General features: G+C 51.6%; 4 protein-coding genes across 4 annotated transcripts; all 4 read right to left on the bottom strand.

The window, feature by feature from the left end:
* Nucleotides 1-1,628: 1,628 nt before the first annotated feature.
* Nucleotides 1,629-4,090, bottom strand: GLOTRDRAFT_96996 (uncharacterized protein; the record flags this gene model as incomplete). Its single annotated transcript, XM_007872872.1, has 12 exons — nt 1,629-1,667; nt 1,688-1,829; nt 1,885-1,921; nt 2,016-2,440; nt 2,571-2,650; nt 2,763-2,907; nt 2,985-3,255; nt 3,446-3,482; nt 3,535-3,586; nt 3,659-3,718; nt 3,768-3,897; nt 4,039-4,090. 12 exons carry the CDS (start codon nt 4,088-4,090, stop codon nt 1,629-1,631), a joined length of 1,470 nt encoding a protein of 489 aa, XP_007871063.1.
* A 1,559-nt stretch (nt 4,091-5,649) lies between these two features.
* Nucleotides 5,650-5,943, bottom strand: GLOTRDRAFT_16671 (uncharacterized protein; the record flags this gene model as incomplete). Its single annotated transcript, XM_007872792.1, has 2 exons — nt 5,650-5,801; nt 5,847-5,943. Coding segments are annotated over 2 exons (249 nt in total), but the record flags the coding sequence as incomplete, so codon positions are not given.
* A 3,332-nt stretch (nt 5,944-9,275) lies between these two features.
* On the bottom strand, nt 9,276-9,446 carry GLOTRDRAFT_50491 (uncharacterized protein; the record flags this gene model as incomplete). The annotated part of the gene is made up of 1 exon (XM_007872838.1): nt 9,276-9,446. A coding segment is annotated over one exon (171 nt), but the record flags the coding sequence as incomplete, so codon positions are not given.
* Nucleotides 9,447-9,852: 406 nt separating this feature from the next.
* On the bottom strand, nt 9,853-10,969 carry GLOTRDRAFT_96995 (uncharacterized protein; the record flags this gene model as incomplete). Its single annotated transcript, XM_007872871.1, has 5 exons — nt 9,853-10,218; nt 10,291-10,394; nt 10,476-10,587; nt 10,718-10,740; nt 10,903-10,969. The coding sequence occupies 5 exons, from the start codon at nt 10,967-10,969 to the stop codon at nt 9,853-9,855; spliced, it is 672 nt and encodes a 223-aa protein (XP_007871062.1).
* Between the last annotated feature and the right edge of the window lie 4,996 nt (nt 10,970-15,965).

The following is a 15,965-nucleotide window of genomic DNA, read 5'->3' as shown; positions in this document are numbered from 1 at the left end:
AGGCGACCTATAGGGGCTGGGACGAGCAAGTGGGAGTGCAAGGGAGTCGTATGGTGTATGGTATAACGGCGGCAAGTGCTGAGCAATCCTGTGGGTAGCGGCGGTTATTTGTTATTTATCTCCGGACGGTCGCAAAGCCATTCCTGTAGTATAAATTGTACAAAGTAGCGTACAGAAAAACAAGTTTCGACTTCACCATCTCAGAGAATTAGCGTTACGATCTCAGCGACCCGAGAAGTTCGAAAGCGTCGAACCTAGCGAATTATAACCGATCCTAGCTTTGCCAATAGGCCTGACTCGTCAAGTGAATTATCTCCGCCATCGATTTAATTAGCTCCGGTGAGTCTCACATAGCGAAATAAAATTAACCAAGTTTCTCTAGCAATTTCTACTCCCGTGGGCCCGAACCTACACTCGGTTCCGTGGTTTGCGACTTTATTTGCGACTTTTCGGAGATAAATACTCCGGAGCGTCCACTAGTGTTTGTTTCAGGCGTCAAGGTTTTTGTTTTATTTTTCTAGGTCTTCCTACGGACTACCCTACGGCGTCTTACTCCTCCTTTCCCCCTTGAACTATTAAATACCCTTCAGTTGTCTCGGACCGCCTTCACCCATATCACGGGGTTTAGGTTTATTCCTTTTGGTCCTTGGTGATTGTTGTGTGTCAGTGCATATCACTGTGTTCGTGGAGACCATGGCACCAAGAATGTTGCTGTTGCCCGCTACATGGAGGAAGCCGTGGCGTAGGTCGAGGGTCATACATCTGGGGCTGGTCAGTCCCCTCGCCTACTTCTACTGTCAATGTCTCTGATCTCTCACCTGTATATACAGCAGGGCTCACAATACCCGTATCGAACGTCTGTGGTATGATGTCATACGGGGATACAATACAAAATGGAAGAATCTTTTTATTGACCTTGAACTCTACTATGGCTTGGACACCAAAAACCCTGCCCACATCTGGCTGCTCCACCTCCTTTTCCTCCCTTCCATCAATGCAGACACCCAGGATTGGGCTGAGGCTTGGAACAACCACACAATGTCTCTCGATGGTCAACGTGATCGCAGCCCTCACGATATGTTTTTCTTTGGACTCCTCCAGTATGGTGCAAGGGGTCTTGAGTCCATGGTTCATCCCATAGATGAGCCTCTCGCACCTGAGGATATCATGGCCTAAGCATCAACTGGGAAGATATGGACAATCCATGCCTAATGGAACACCTGCTTGTTAACAATGACCATGAATGGGACAAGCATAATCCATTCGCACCTCTATCTCAGCCAGACATGCTCTCCCACGTTGAGTGCCTCCCCCCCGACCCCCCCTTCCCAGATGACACAGCATCCCAGATCCTCTCCTCACTTGCCTCTCAGTTCGAACTCCTGGTTCGCAACATTCAGCTTTGTAAGATCCTATGGATCCAAGCTCTCTCTCTGGCACAGCAGCTCTACATGCACCCTCATGGCTAGACCCGAAGTCCTCATCCCTCATTTTCACCATCAAACAAAGTTATCAGTGCGTGCATGAAGATATGCCCCCCCTTTCCGAGAATAGTCATCTGGGCTACCTACAATCAACAGTGATTCTGATCTATTTTAGTCCTGTAGTTCGACTTTTGTAATCTTTTGCTACAATCTATGCACTCTCTGAATTCTGTCAATCTCTACCTGCGGGTAAGTCGCAGTACCTGAACCCCTTCACTGTGCACCAAAAACCCCTTCCTATAAGGTACCTCCTCCCCCACAAACTGTGCCAACTCGTAAACTGTCACATTGGGATATATCCCCTGCACTATCTGCCTCTCATCCAGCCACAAGAAGTCTGGTAGCCTAGAGGCATCATTGTATAGTGTTACCAATTTCGAAGCTAGCATACTGCACTGACCATGGATCTTCACTGCCATAGCTCCCGTCATCACTTGCTTCACTGTCCGAAAGTGTCTGATAACATGTTTCCCTGTCACATTTGGTGAGTTTGTCATCGGGAACCCTCTTTCAATATGACCCGACACCTACCATGGAATGTCACCTCCATCTTCCCCCACGCGTAACCCGACATCATTCCATACCTCTTCCACGTGATCATTGCGCCCATCCCAATGATGCTCTCCTTCACTCCCCCACATCCCCCCCCTTTGTCCACGGCCATAATGTTCTCCTGACCGAAGTCAGGAGAAAGCAGATTCTCAGGCAAGGCTTCTCCCTCTCCCCTGTGGTTGCTGAAAGCACTATCTTCATTCAGAATCCTGGGCACTATCATGCGCCAGACATCTTCTTGCGTATGTACAATGTTCTCTTGCCCGGGGATCCCTGTGAACCCCTCCAGAGTATTCACTCCGAGGTAATAAAAGGACCACAACCATGTCAAGTCCTCCATCTCCTCCGCCTCACTGAGGACTCGCATGCCATGATGAGGCCGAAATTCTGTGGGTTTCAACGTCCTCGTCATACATCAAAACACGGTAGGATAACAGAACGGTTTAAGCCCCGATCGCTGGCGGTTCTGTATTTGCATGAACACTATCAAGCTGAATTTGACCGCCTCGAGGATGTATGCAGCAGTCGCAATACCGCGTGGTCCCATTATCAGATTGAACTGTCTGCCCAACATATTGCTGCACATATTGGCATGCCATGGCCGGACTCTGGCGCTGCGCCATTGGTGATGTTGCAGGATGGACCCCTTGTTATGTATGCAGACATGGCTTGTGCATTTGGAAGGACTCTGGGTACCTTCAAGAATTTGCATACGTATGTATATACCTGTTGCGCTCCAAGGCCACACGAGGCGAGGAGATGAGTCGCAAGCTTCGTGACCTTCGCATGGCGCTGGAATGCATGCTGCAGGACAATCCACTGGTAAGGCAGCTGGATCAATCCATTATGCATACCACCCGGGCAGCTACAACTGCCCACAGATGGTAATAACTCGTCAGTTTCATTCCTTAAAAAGCACACTGTGTATAATATCTATGCATTGCCTACATCGCCATCTTATTTATTATGCCATCCAGCCCGGCTGCATCTGCCCTCCAATTTGGGAAATGGTGCCCCAGCCCGGCTGGTCTGCCATCCAAATTGGGACATGTGGCGGCAGCCCGGTTACACCACAAAGTCTGCTGTGCAGGTGCGGCTCGCGCCGGCGCCACGGGGTAATCCCACGGCCCCTCCCACCGCTTCGCACATGCCACGCATGTTATCTGAATAATGTATGCATGGTGCACCCACATCAGCTGTGTCGCAGATGTGAATGCAGCTGAGGAACAGCAACTTCATTATTCTGATTTATTCTTCTATTATTTGTTCCTTCATCTGCTCATTCAGGAGCCACAACAGATGTGAACATGTATTGTATATATTTCACTACTATATGGTACACAATACAAGAGACATGACATCCACTGGTAACTACCTTCAATGTCCCTGAGTCACACTGCCAGAAGTACAATCCTTTCCCCAGTGCTCCATGTGTCTACTCCATATCTGCAAGAGCACACATCAACATGAAGCTAATATGAGACCAAAATTAACATACAGCCACACCCTGGTTATTGCTCCCAATGCCGGAGAGCCCACACATTACAGAGCTAGTCTGGGTAAAGGAACCATTGTTATCAGGCAATATACAAGCACGATGTAGCATAACTCAGTGAACATACCTCGCAAACCACACAATCTCCAAAACATCTGATAGTCCCACCCACCGCTGAGTACCACCCCTGTTGAGCATGAAATTACACCTTATAGCACACCAGGACAGGAGCTTACCTAGAGAACCTTGAGCGACGAGATAGTCGACGTGTCGAAAATGCGGCCACGACGATGAATGCGATGAGCACAAACAGCGATTTGCCGTGGGCGCCAATGGAGAGGGAAGGATAGACCCTCGCTGGCAGTCCTAGGCGAGACACGGGAACGCGCTCAGGTGTATCATTCGTGACAGCACGAGAGTGAGAGGCGAAGTTCAAGTTGGAGAGCAGGAGAACGTACGAAAATGACGCAAGTCAACGGATTGAACCATCATGTGACTGTGTCTCACGAGCCACAGGGCGATCTGCAACGCAGGCGGGCAGTTCTGCTGCACCGCACATCGACTGCTGCCGGGACCCAGTCGGTCGGTGCCGTGTATATCGGAAACCTGTTCCATCTGCTCGACAGCCGATATGCACGGAGTGTCCCAGAATCAGTCCCATGCAAGCCCTATTCCGGAGACTTACGGGTTACAGCCGACCAGCCGCTGCTTCTCTGATGGGAGCCAGTCGTGTGACCCAGAAGTGGCTTCCAGCTGTCACACGCCTTCGCGAGACTTGGTGGTGTACTCCCAGCAAGAGATGATGGGGATACGAGACAAGCAGCCGGACTTCAGGGTACCTTGTCATGCCTGAGAAGTTTCTAATTACGGGTGTACGGCTTGAGCGCTCTGTTACGACCCTATGTCCCACTTGGTGAAGTGTGCTAGTAGACATTTGTGGAACTAAGATGCTGGCAGATGGATGACTAGACAGATTCACTCTTTGGAGAAGCAATACCTGCACAGGCTTCGAATTTCCCGTACGCTCCGGTCGACCCAAGGATCCATGATACGATACCATGCTCTCAAATAATATAAGGCGTCCTACACGATAGCAACACCTGGAACCATAGATACACCACAACAAGTTGGATACAGCATGAATACCTACCAGTTACCCGCACACCAGAAATAGAGAAACCTTAGTCAAGAGCGATCGCAATACTGTCCCTGTGCCTCCGGCCCAGTCCACAATAGCGCTAGTCAAAGATAGCGGGAAGGCGATCCTTGATTTTACCCCCCGCCGAAGCGTGCACACCTGGTGCCTTCAGTACCGCGTCCTGGGTGGCCGCACCCTCCGTGACCGCACTCTCCGCAGCTGCATCCCCGGCCTCGCGATTACGGGCGCGTTTCGCAGAGTTGTCGTTCCTATCATTGCCTTTTCGCTTTCGCTTGCTCTTACTTCCGGAAGCCGGGTGAGAGACAGTTCCGATCCTGAGGTTCGCTGCGGTGTCTTGGGCAACACGCTTCTTCGAGAGAGGAATGCGATGGAACGCTGTTGCGCTGTCATCCGGTTCCGGCCAGCTATCGGAATCCAGAGCTTCACGGAAAGTCTCCTTGATGTATCGGTAGGTCTTGAGCTTGTGGACCTTCTCAGGATCCGTAGCAAGGTAGTCCTCGCAAACCCATTCATCGTAGTAGTGGGTCGCCACGAGTCTAGCGAGACGGTAGATACACCTAGTCACTGGTATGTTGATTGATGATTCTTCGAGTTCTCCGGCTTTCTTCGCGTCGTAAACCTCGCTGCTATCGTGGTTGCCGCGCAGAATTTTGATATTATTCACGTGTACTCGGATAAACTCTTTTCTCCAAGCGATATCGGCGCCACAGAAGATGCGCTTGATCCATTCCACCGACAACGTATGGGGCCTGTGATGGATGAAAAGGTATGTGGTGGACCAGAAGAATGATTCCAAGTCATTCCACGTCGCGTGAGCAGGTACAACCTGTCCTTGTTCCCGCACTCGGGCAACGGATAGGAACTGCACAGTTCCCTGAAAGACATCCCTCATTAGTAGTGAGACCATACTGCTTGAACCAGATCAGCGTGCTTACCGTAATTTCCCGCAAATCTCCATCACTGCCAGGTTCACCAACCACCGTGGCATATTCCATATCAATGAGAAAACCTTTGCAATTTTCCATGTCGGGATAAGCACTAATCATGATGTTGTTAATGCTGATATCCCGGTGGAGAATTTTCTTCTCGCCCATCCTCTCATGGCCTGACGCTCCCATAAGCCATAGAGGGATGACAAGGAAACGAGGGTACTCACCTAGAAGACTATCATAGATCGCCTCCATCGCTTCACGAGTGGAAGAGAAGCGACTCAGTGGGATACCAACGGAATCAAGGACGCAGCGATGGTGGACGCGCGGAGGATACTTGCGAGGTCCGTAGTGCTTATTAAGAAGGTGAGCAATCGTCCGATGCATTCCGCTATCCGGGTCGGGAGGGTCAATCAGATCCACGTCGCTGCGCAGCCTTGCTACACCCGGAACAGGCCCCTCAGCATGGATGATCTTGTATATTTCACCCTCGAGCCTGCGAGACGGGTCGCGCCAAGAGTCTTTGATGATAACAAAATGATCCTCGTTACTGCGTTCCGGATTTTCTACAGTGCCTGGGACAGGGAATGCGAGCCAGGTACACGTCCCTCGGCCGAGCATAGCCGTCGAGGTAAAGAGCGGCGGGCCCACGGTGATGTACTGCTCCACTTTATCGTCAGACTTTGACGGTACCGTGATCGTACTGCTCTGCGCCACCAGGGTGTTGTCGTCCAGCATCTCGGCCTCCTCCGAAATTAGTCGCTTCTCCCTCGCCTTCTTGATCTTTTCCCGAAGGAGCTCGACGTGGCTGTATGGGCGCGACTCGAAATTTATCGTAGGGTCGACGCCGCTACCACAGTACCCTTGGGCACCGAATCCCGCCAGAAACTGCCAAAACGGTTCGAGGTCCTGCTTGTAGTCGAAATAGTCGGATATGAGCACCGAGGAACGATCCCACCGAAAGAACCTAGCACGACTGCCAAAGATCCCAATCCCGCACAAAAAGCAGCGAGGCCGGCGCTTGAAAGAGACGGTGGCATAGTAGGAGAATTGATCCCAGACCCCTGTTTGGTATTCATGAGGAGTGTCTGGCCTCGACTCGTCCGTAGTATTGTAAAACGGATCTTGCCTATCGGTTGGCTTGACTTCGACGAATGCTAATGCACATGGCCAAGAGCTGTCCTTCCCCTTCGAGAGAACAACCAGGTCTGGCGTCCCAGGATCCTTGGTGTCTTGGGAGTGATTGACGACCTCAAATTTGATGGGAGGGTTCTCTGTCCAAAGAGACGAGCACATCTTATTCAGCGCTTCCTTCTGCAGGAGGGACTATGGGTCAGTGCTAACGCGTCAAAAAACCATTTCATTGCGTACTAGGGGTTCATACATCTCAAGTTCAACCCCGTCCCCCGTCGGCACGCTCTGCAACTTCGCTGAGACATCGGTCTGAGCGTTCGGGGATATTGCCTGCGAGGCATTCTCGAACACGTTCTCAAATTGACGTTGAAACGTTATGCGGAAGAAGTCGGTCATGGAAACAGGTCCGACCCGTAGCCTTGAGGCCTCACTTCCGGCTTCTGTCCGTAGCGTGCTGATGGGGAGAGTCTGGCTCTGAAATTTCCGCGTACAGGACAGCGGTCGTTCGGATCGGAGGGATGCCGGAGTATTGAATAGTACAGGAGCATTATTTTTGGCAGGTGGTGTATGAGGACGTTCAACGTCGTCGGCAGAGTCGCCAGCGGCCGGTGTGGCATTGACATCCGCCAGAGCAGATGTGCCCGGTATTGGCACCACGACATCATCCAGCGGTGGCAAGTACGGGGACACAGGCAGAGGAGTATCAGGAGGTGGTGTTGCAGCAGGTTCAGACATTGGTGCAAGTGTCAGAAAGGAAAGAGGGACGAAAGGCAACGGCCACCCACCGAGCTTGTTAAATCGTTGGAGTTTGAAGTCCGCTGTTCATTGTCCATTGTACTGAATGCTTCTATGTGGCCTTACAGCACACGTGTTGATCAGCGTCGCTACCAATCGTGGTGCGCGAGGAACGCGTGTTGTGGCAAGAGACTAGACGAATTTCTCACGTTGCCGCGGTCGAAGACGGCACGTGACAAGTGTGACCGTGACTCGTGTTCCCTCACCGGTGTCTCTCCTCTGGATTACGCCCTAGCAGCAGCCCTCGAGGGTGGATGATAGTAGTCGTTCACACTGAAACTGAGTCAGTGGTCATGGGGGAAGTGACCCTCTTTTCCGTTATGGTCCCTAATTTCCTGCGCTGACCATGGAAGAACTCACGTGGAACCTACCATTTTGTGTATGATTTTTCGTCCCAGAGTTGTCCAACAGAAATGGAACAATGCTGCTTCTTACGCGAGCAAAATATAACCCTTGCACCGAACATGATCTGTATTAATCATCGTTCGTCGGTCGTGCAACGCAACTCCATGAACAAAATTTTGATCCTTGTCTCATGCTTGTCCGGTGACTCAATCTGCGTATTGTACTCAGTGCCCCCAAGCCAGAAGGTAGATCCTACTGGTCCCGAACCGTCCAAAATGGCCTGCATTCCCTGCATTCATGCACACCAATTCGATCACCCAGATGTAGGAACTCAACTTCATTCCCTCTCATCCTCCTTGGCAGTCGCAAGCTTTGTTATATATATATCACTCCTTCACATCCTCCTCCACCGTCCGCACCGGCCCGACCAAACCTTTACCTCCCGAACGCCACCCACGCAAATGCCACGAGGAGCATCACAGCCCCGATCGCGAGGACAGCATAGTTCATGTTGATCGAATCCACCGGATAGGAGGTAGGCAGGATGAACAACACACTGATCACGAGAGCGGTGGATAACTGGCTTACCAGGGCGCTGGCAACGTTAATCGGCCAGGAATACCGGCTGAGAGAGAACGGTCCTCGCTCGGACAGCCTTAATGACGGGCCGCGTCAATACATTATTCCAATACATCTCAGAGCACTGCAAAAGCACGAGTCGAAGGTATCTCAGCATAACAGCTACGGCCACGGATGACAGAATGGCATTGAGCTACTAACATCGTCTGCTTCACGCAGCACGCCTGGGAAATAGCATTTCTTACCGCAACGGTGCAGCCGATGTACGCACAAGACATGATGCATCCAATCAGCATCGACGCCCACACGCCAAAGTATGGCGTCTGGTTCCTGTTCAGGGCCATAAACCGTCCTCGCATGGGTATTGTGTTACCCCTCGCAAGAGCATAAAACAACCGCGAGCTCGCCGTGAACGCCGTCACCGCCGCCATAAACTGGGCCGCGGCGTCAGCCTCTTCCCCACCGCGTCATGATACGATTGCGCGATGGGGATCGCGTACGACGTGCACTGGACGGAGGCGATGGACTGCACGGAGAAGAGGTGCTCGAGCATGTACGCGAGCCCGACGAGCCAGGAGCCGACGATGGAGAAGACAACGGCGGTTGGGGCAAGGAAGCCGGCGCTCTTCTTGGGCGACTTGCGCGGCGGTCACGCAGCCCTCGAGGGTGTAGACTGCTGGGAGGAAGCCGAGGAGGACCACGAACCCCCGGGAGCTCCAGACCGTGATCCTGAAATAACAGCGTTCAGTAATATACATAGGTGTTCCGGATCCCGGTCGCGATCGTACATCTACTTTCAAGTCTCAATTCAGCCGAGTTGTACGCGCGAGATTGATACACATACCATCCGGGTGAAATGGGAGCCATCCCGTACGTGCCTTTACAGGCGCTTTTACGAGGAGAGTTATCACAAGGACGAGCGTCTCTCCTGGCGTCCACCAGACATTGAAAAAACTCATCCCTCCGATCGCCTTCACGCGCCAAAGGTCGTCCCTTGACCGACTTCAGCGAGCAACGCGAGGTAAAGTGCTACGCTTGAATGTACAAGTGACGTGATCGTATCAATCTCCAAATGGGCCAGCGAGTAATATGGATACTTGCCTGAGATTCCCCGATGTCCCAGTAAAGACCATGGCGATGGATCAGATCCACCTGGTGCAAACTGGCAGCAATCAGACCGTGACGCTTGCGTGAAGCCAGATGTTACTTACAGCCAGGCGCAGGTATTGACAGGGATAAGCAGCGCGTCGCTGTTCTCGGGTGGGCGTTGGGGTTGTTCTGGGGGTAGAACGTGAGTGATTTGTTCTATGTTTGCGTTCCAGTGGTGGACGGGTGATGGGTATCGTGAATAGAAATAGATATGCAGTTTGTTTATCCTGCTCATGGCGCTGTGGCTGGCATAGATTCGTAGTGCACAGTGAGTGGTGTTGTGTTGGGTGCGTTTCTAGCCGCTGATTGAAACTTGCCCGGCAATTGGAAGCCTCTACTTCTGGGTGTGCAAGATGAAACCAGACAGATCCCGACCGCGCAGAACGATATCCCCAAGACTCCGAACAAGCTCATCTCCCGCCGGAACTCGCTCTTGTACCCCAGGTCGCGCAGGCGCTTGTCCGACTCATCCTCGACGTTCGGCCGCACCGGTTGCGGGGAGCGCAGGCTCTCCAGGGTCTTCGCGGTAGCGCACCTTCTCAAAGGACATTTCGGGCTCGATGTGGAGGACTCGGAGAGCACGGGAGGTAGACGCCGCTGGAGTGCATGATAAGGTCGGTAAAGGAATATATACAACACTGATGGGAGGACTGATCAGGGAACCCTAACCTTGTGACGTCCTCCAACGCTGCCACTCTCCGCGTGCGCAGCACTGTATGTCTTGCTCATTGGGGCCAGAAAACCGTATTGTACGCCATCCACAGAAGGTCGGGCTGATATTCGAGTGTTTTCCATATATTTCTGGGCGTGCAATCGCGTTTAAAGTCGGAGGGCCGCAGCGGCGCGTCGCTCACTTGCCACACTTGCTGGTTGCCTGTACGGATCGCCGACTACCGATGGCATCCCGGAGGTGGCTGCGTGCAATTGCACTTGCCACCGACGAGTCGATAAGAAGCCCCACTCATTCTATTCATAATCTTCAAGTAAGTAATTTTGCAAAGCAAGCAGGGCAGTGTATTGAAGTAAAGACGATCCTGCTAGACGTGCGAGACCACGCCGGTTTTTCAGACATACGGTGTGGGTCTATCGCGCTCACCGTATTCTCGGCGAGTGCAAGCCCTAACCGCACGACAACTTCTTTTCATTCATTATGAACAGATCCACCGCAATACGAGATTAAGATAAGTAAGTAGACAATCCGGTCAAACACATCCGAATATCCAATGCAATGCGGAACACAACACGATATTCTTCCACAGCGAGTGCACAAGCCCAGCGTACCGCGCGATGTGGTCTGCGGAGTAGCCGAGGGTGGCCACGACGTGCTACGCCGCCCGCTTCCTTGCATCGCGGGGGATCTGCGCGGCCGACTGGAGGATGCTCGGGACGAAGTGCGCCGGGAGGGGCTGCAGCGCGTTGAGCAGCGAGTCGAGGCGCTTCGTGTAAGTACAGGTAAGCGTGCAGGATCGCAAATGTGTTCGCGGAGGACACGGTGAACGGCACGATGGGGAGCATATGCGTCGCTCACGTGCCCTGCTGAAGTACAATGTCTGGAAAGGGGGGAGCTGTGTGGCAAAGGGATCTGCTTGCTACATCGCGCGACCTCCGGTGGTGCGCGCCAACACCTTGCCTTGCGACAAAGACTCAGCGGTAGATCCACTTCGTCTTATATTTCTTAGAATCATTTGTAGCTTAGCTGATCCCGAGATAGAAGTACTAGAAGACCCCACTGAGTACGTGTTCCATAGATTCTCATCTGGGTGACTTGCACGCTGCATCACCCCAGTATTATTGACTCCGTCTTGAATCTGAGATATGCCGTGATCCTTTGCTAGTCGGGAGTTTGCCAAAGTGACCTCCTCGGCTTCTTCCTTGCTGTCAACCATCGGTCCCTTCGTCGCATCTCACTACAAATTACATCCACCTCTCTGGAACGCCATGTATACTTCACCTGCCACAACCTATTATCCTCAAGCTTGCGCGATGACGCTCGACGAGAACAACTACTTTGATCGCGATAGCGTATGGGCCTGCTTTCTTGATGTGACATTTATGGTGGAAGAGGTAAATATACAATTCTCCTCCTCGTTGTACGCATTCTTGATACACTTCGCTTCTCAGCCATCACAATCCCAGAAAAAAGTCAACCGGACCTACTAATGGCTCGAGGGTAGGGAGTGTGGCACAAGTGACCAGCAGAGCATGGTACGTAGCTGGCCATTACTGCAATCGTACGTGAGGCGTCGATCAGACACCAATGGGCTAACTGAATACCCACAGCCCGCTTCGTGCTTGTGGTTGTTGCCTATGCCTGCTGTCTACGCTTGGACAGGCCTATCGTCCGCCCCGATCCGTCCTCGTGACTGCCACACCGGCTGACCTTGCCAGCGCCGATGCAGCCACATCATCGGTCCCACATTGTGTAAGTACTCGACGTTGGCCGGCGCGCTTGGTGAAGAGTAAAGTATCCTCTTACCTCTTTACGATGCGTAATTACTAAATGCTTTGGACAGAGACCGCAGAATGCATCCAAACCCATCAACATATGCGACACCACCACATGGACGACTCCCCTTGAATATGCCGAGGCACCCACACCATCCGCCCCTATGCCGCAGATTCCTCGATGGCCTGCCGATAGCACCGACCAGTCAGGGCGCATCAGAGTTCATCGGGGCATACCATACACCTATATCAGTGACATATACCAGCAACGCCAATAGCAACACACCATTAGTGTCATCCACGCCTCCGCTCTCAACGCATAGGCTGCGAGAGAGACAGAGGGAGGAGTTAGAAACGTTTGAGCCATATGCTACGCCCATATCAATGGCAACGTCTTGAGACACTGACGAGACTACACCATCGGTATTGTCTCCGCCAGGGAAGAACATAACTTTTGAAGGGTGGGCAAATGTAGGAATGGCCGATGTACTCGTTTATTCGTATCTACAGAAGTCATACGGAGCATAGAATCGGGTACGAGCTCCTACCTGCACGACGTTCCACCGTCAGGACTGACTATAGCTTCTTCTAGGGCTACAAAAGCCCAGAAAGGTATATAATGGGTGAAGACGCACCCATCGAAGCTTCCGATAACATCCCATGCCAGGAGGGGTACGACATCGCGACAGTGGTGGCAAGTTCGGAGCCCAAGACACGAAATACGCGAGTGAATCAAGTACGAACTCACATACATAATTTCCGGCTGTGTATTAATCGGCCTTCCTAGCTCTATGGGAAGCAGGCGGTGCCGCTGGCCAATCATGCCTTCAAGGTCTTGTTCTCTATGCCCATCCGAAAGTGGGGAGGTAATCTCACTACGTCGCGTGGGCAGCCTTCATAGGAGGCCCACGAGGTACGTGCTGACTTACGTATTGTATTCCCCGAGGTACTGACTTGCGCGTCTTACCAGCTGTACGTGTCGGCGACAGAACCGGGCCAAGTTTAACCCACACAACGGGTAGGGTCCACGCGCGATAGGCACGACTACCATATCCAACTCCCGGAGCTCCGACAGCCATTGACACCTGAAATGAGTCAATCGACGGCTTCCGGGAGCCGGACAATTAAGCTCACCGAATATTCGGAACAAGCAACTGAGCTACAGGCAGGCTCCTCAGCTCTCCCACAGTCGGTCATTGGATCATCAGCAAACAATGAATCTACTCCCCACGGCCCACAGTACGTATTCCTCTCGTACGAGCCATCACAGTCGACGGCAGAAAGGGCGGTGTGGGTTGGCGGGATCCCAGCGCCGAAAGAACGAAAAAGACCCCGAAAGCACCAAGCAACAGTCCCGAAGGGTACATCCAAGGACCTGCGGGTAGACCATCGAAAGAGGTATCGGTGGTGGAGAGGTGAAGAAGGGAGATAGATATAGTGTAGAAAGGAGGGATAGAAACGTAAATAGGATGGCGTCCATGTCCCGGACAGCCTTAGTATTGCAAGGTGTCGGATGAACATGCCATTCTACGCTCGGGCCGTCACGTAGGGTCAGGGTTGGAGAAAGACATCAAGAGTACATTATTCAGACAGGGACTCACGAGCCTGACAAGTCACTCATCCCAATGGTATCCGTCGTGGGCTCGCGCAACCATAAACAATGACACGTTCCTAACTCTTCGACGCAGGCAGTTCGGGGAGATGAATAAGATCGCTAAGTGCAATAGCAGTTTTATGGGATCCATTGCCATTGCCACATCATGTAAGCCCTGTAAACGACAGAGCAGGACACGAAGAACGTTCTGTCGATGACCGAAGAGGACGACAGAATGCAGAAAGACCCCAGACATCCCGGCTGATCGATGCTTGGTTTACCACGGAGTTCGATATACTCCTGAAGCGCCGTCTGGCGCCGGTAACTTATAATTACCCCTCCTTTGTTCAAGAAATTGATCTTGAGAACTTGCACTAACTTCAAGATGTTGTGGCTGCTACACGAGGTTGACAGATCATCGTAAGAAGAGCATTTCTACCATGTAAGATAATGCAAGTAATATAGAGGACCCAAGTTTTCCCCGGTTCTCTTTCAGTCAAGCTCCATCTAGGGACAGGTAGAATGTCCTGTGCTGGTGTATCCTATATAGTCTAAGAGATACTTAGCCCCTCTCCAAGAATGCCTTATGGTGCATGTCTGTTGCATGGACATCTGGCATCCATCTCACATCATAGTTTTATCTTACAGTCTGTTGCGCCTCATGATCATAAGCCATGGAATGACATGGATTTTCTTAATTCTACTTATTGGTAAATTGTCCATCACAGACTTATGTATGGCATGGAGACCCAGAAAACCAGAATGATTGAATACCCATGTTAGATGGAGTGCACAGACACTCGGATCCTTCTCAGGCCATGGCATACAACACTCAAAAATTTTGAGGTACAAGGATCTATGTTTAATACTATGCTCTCCCTATACCTCTAAGTCCTAGCTCACAATAGGCCATCATCTGTACCTTGTGGCATCCACAAACCAACACTATTTACATAGTTGAGAGGGACTTGAGTGTGAACATTGAGATGGATTCTCGACCATGGCCAGGTCCTTGTTCAGTAGTGGCGCCACTAGAGCCAAACAAGTGCGACGCAATTCAAGGGTGCCGGAACCCCTCCCAAAGGAGGGGCATCTATATATAGGTCTTTACCTGCCTTGTACGGTAAGCTGGTGTGGCAGTTTCTTACAATGCATCGCAGGTAGGGCTTCATTGCGAAATAGGGATCTCGTATTTTACTCAGACCTAGTACGGCATACGCGCATTGTGGAGGGCCCTGACCCGAGGGGACTAATTCGAGGGATTCGGGTGCCACACAGGATAACCTCCGGTCGTGATCTGGTTGTCCAAGGGCAGACGGCTTGTCGCAATGTCCTCAGCAATAGATCCCCTTCTCCACTACTTTATAAGACCCGATTGAATTTGTGCACTTAGCTCAGGGTAAAGCAGCCGTACTCGCCTACCCTAAGGTTAATAGGTTTTTATCCGGTAGCATGCCGCATCAAACCAGTTATAGTCTCTCTGAAACGACCACTCAGTAATTATGTCGTCAGTATGAATAGAGAACACAAGGTGCCATTGTACTCTGTGAGGTTATCCGAAATATTCGATTATTCCTCGAAAGTCGCGACCCTGCGAAAGTCCTCTCTTCGGCATCTTCCTTGCTCTCAAATGTCACTTCCTTTGTCGCGATCCTCTACGAGCTTCCACGTTAACTCTCTCTTTGACCAGTATGTTGGCTTCACGCGGACCACATTATCATTATCCTTCGCCGTACTCCACCACCCTAGACGGCGACAGCTGTGCCGATGGTGGCTGGACCTACTCTGGACATATGGACTATAATACGATAGAAGTTGTAAGCGTACCATTGCTCTATGATCTCCTACTCTCTCATTTCCCTTCGCCTCTCACCCACTACCACCCCAGATCCAGGCCACCTGCAATTACGAGGAGCGCATGGACCGTGTGTGTGGCTCGAGTGTCCGTCACAATATGGTATGAATTTATCTATTACGAACATGATACACGACGCGCTATTATCTACGTGAAACAACTGACTGAGTATCTACAGTACCCTATGCACCCCGAGGCACCCGGCACGCGTTCATTCGCCCGGCCTTCAACCTGTGCCACGCCCCACTGTGACTTCGACCGCTGGGATTGGAACACCCTTGCACACCGCGAGAATTGGCCGAAAGTTCAGGGTGCAAAACATTCAGAATACTCTACATTGGCTGATGCATTAGTAGAACGGGTTGTGGGCAACTTGAAGGTAAGACAGTTTATTCACATGGTGGCAATGTCGAGTACTGAATGCTTTGGCAGATCGATGAGCAACAACAA

This window comes from Gloeophyllum trabeum (assembly GCF_000344685.1).
Source record: "Gloeophyllum trabeum ATCC 11539 unplaced genomic scaffold GLOTRscaffold_00020, whole genome shotgun sequence".
Taxonomy (NCBI): Eukaryota; Fungi; Basidiomycota; class Agaricomycetes; order Gloeophyllales; family Gloeophyllaceae; genus Gloeophyllum; species Gloeophyllum trabeum.
This window is presented reverse-complemented; position numbering and strand designations above follow the sequence as displayed.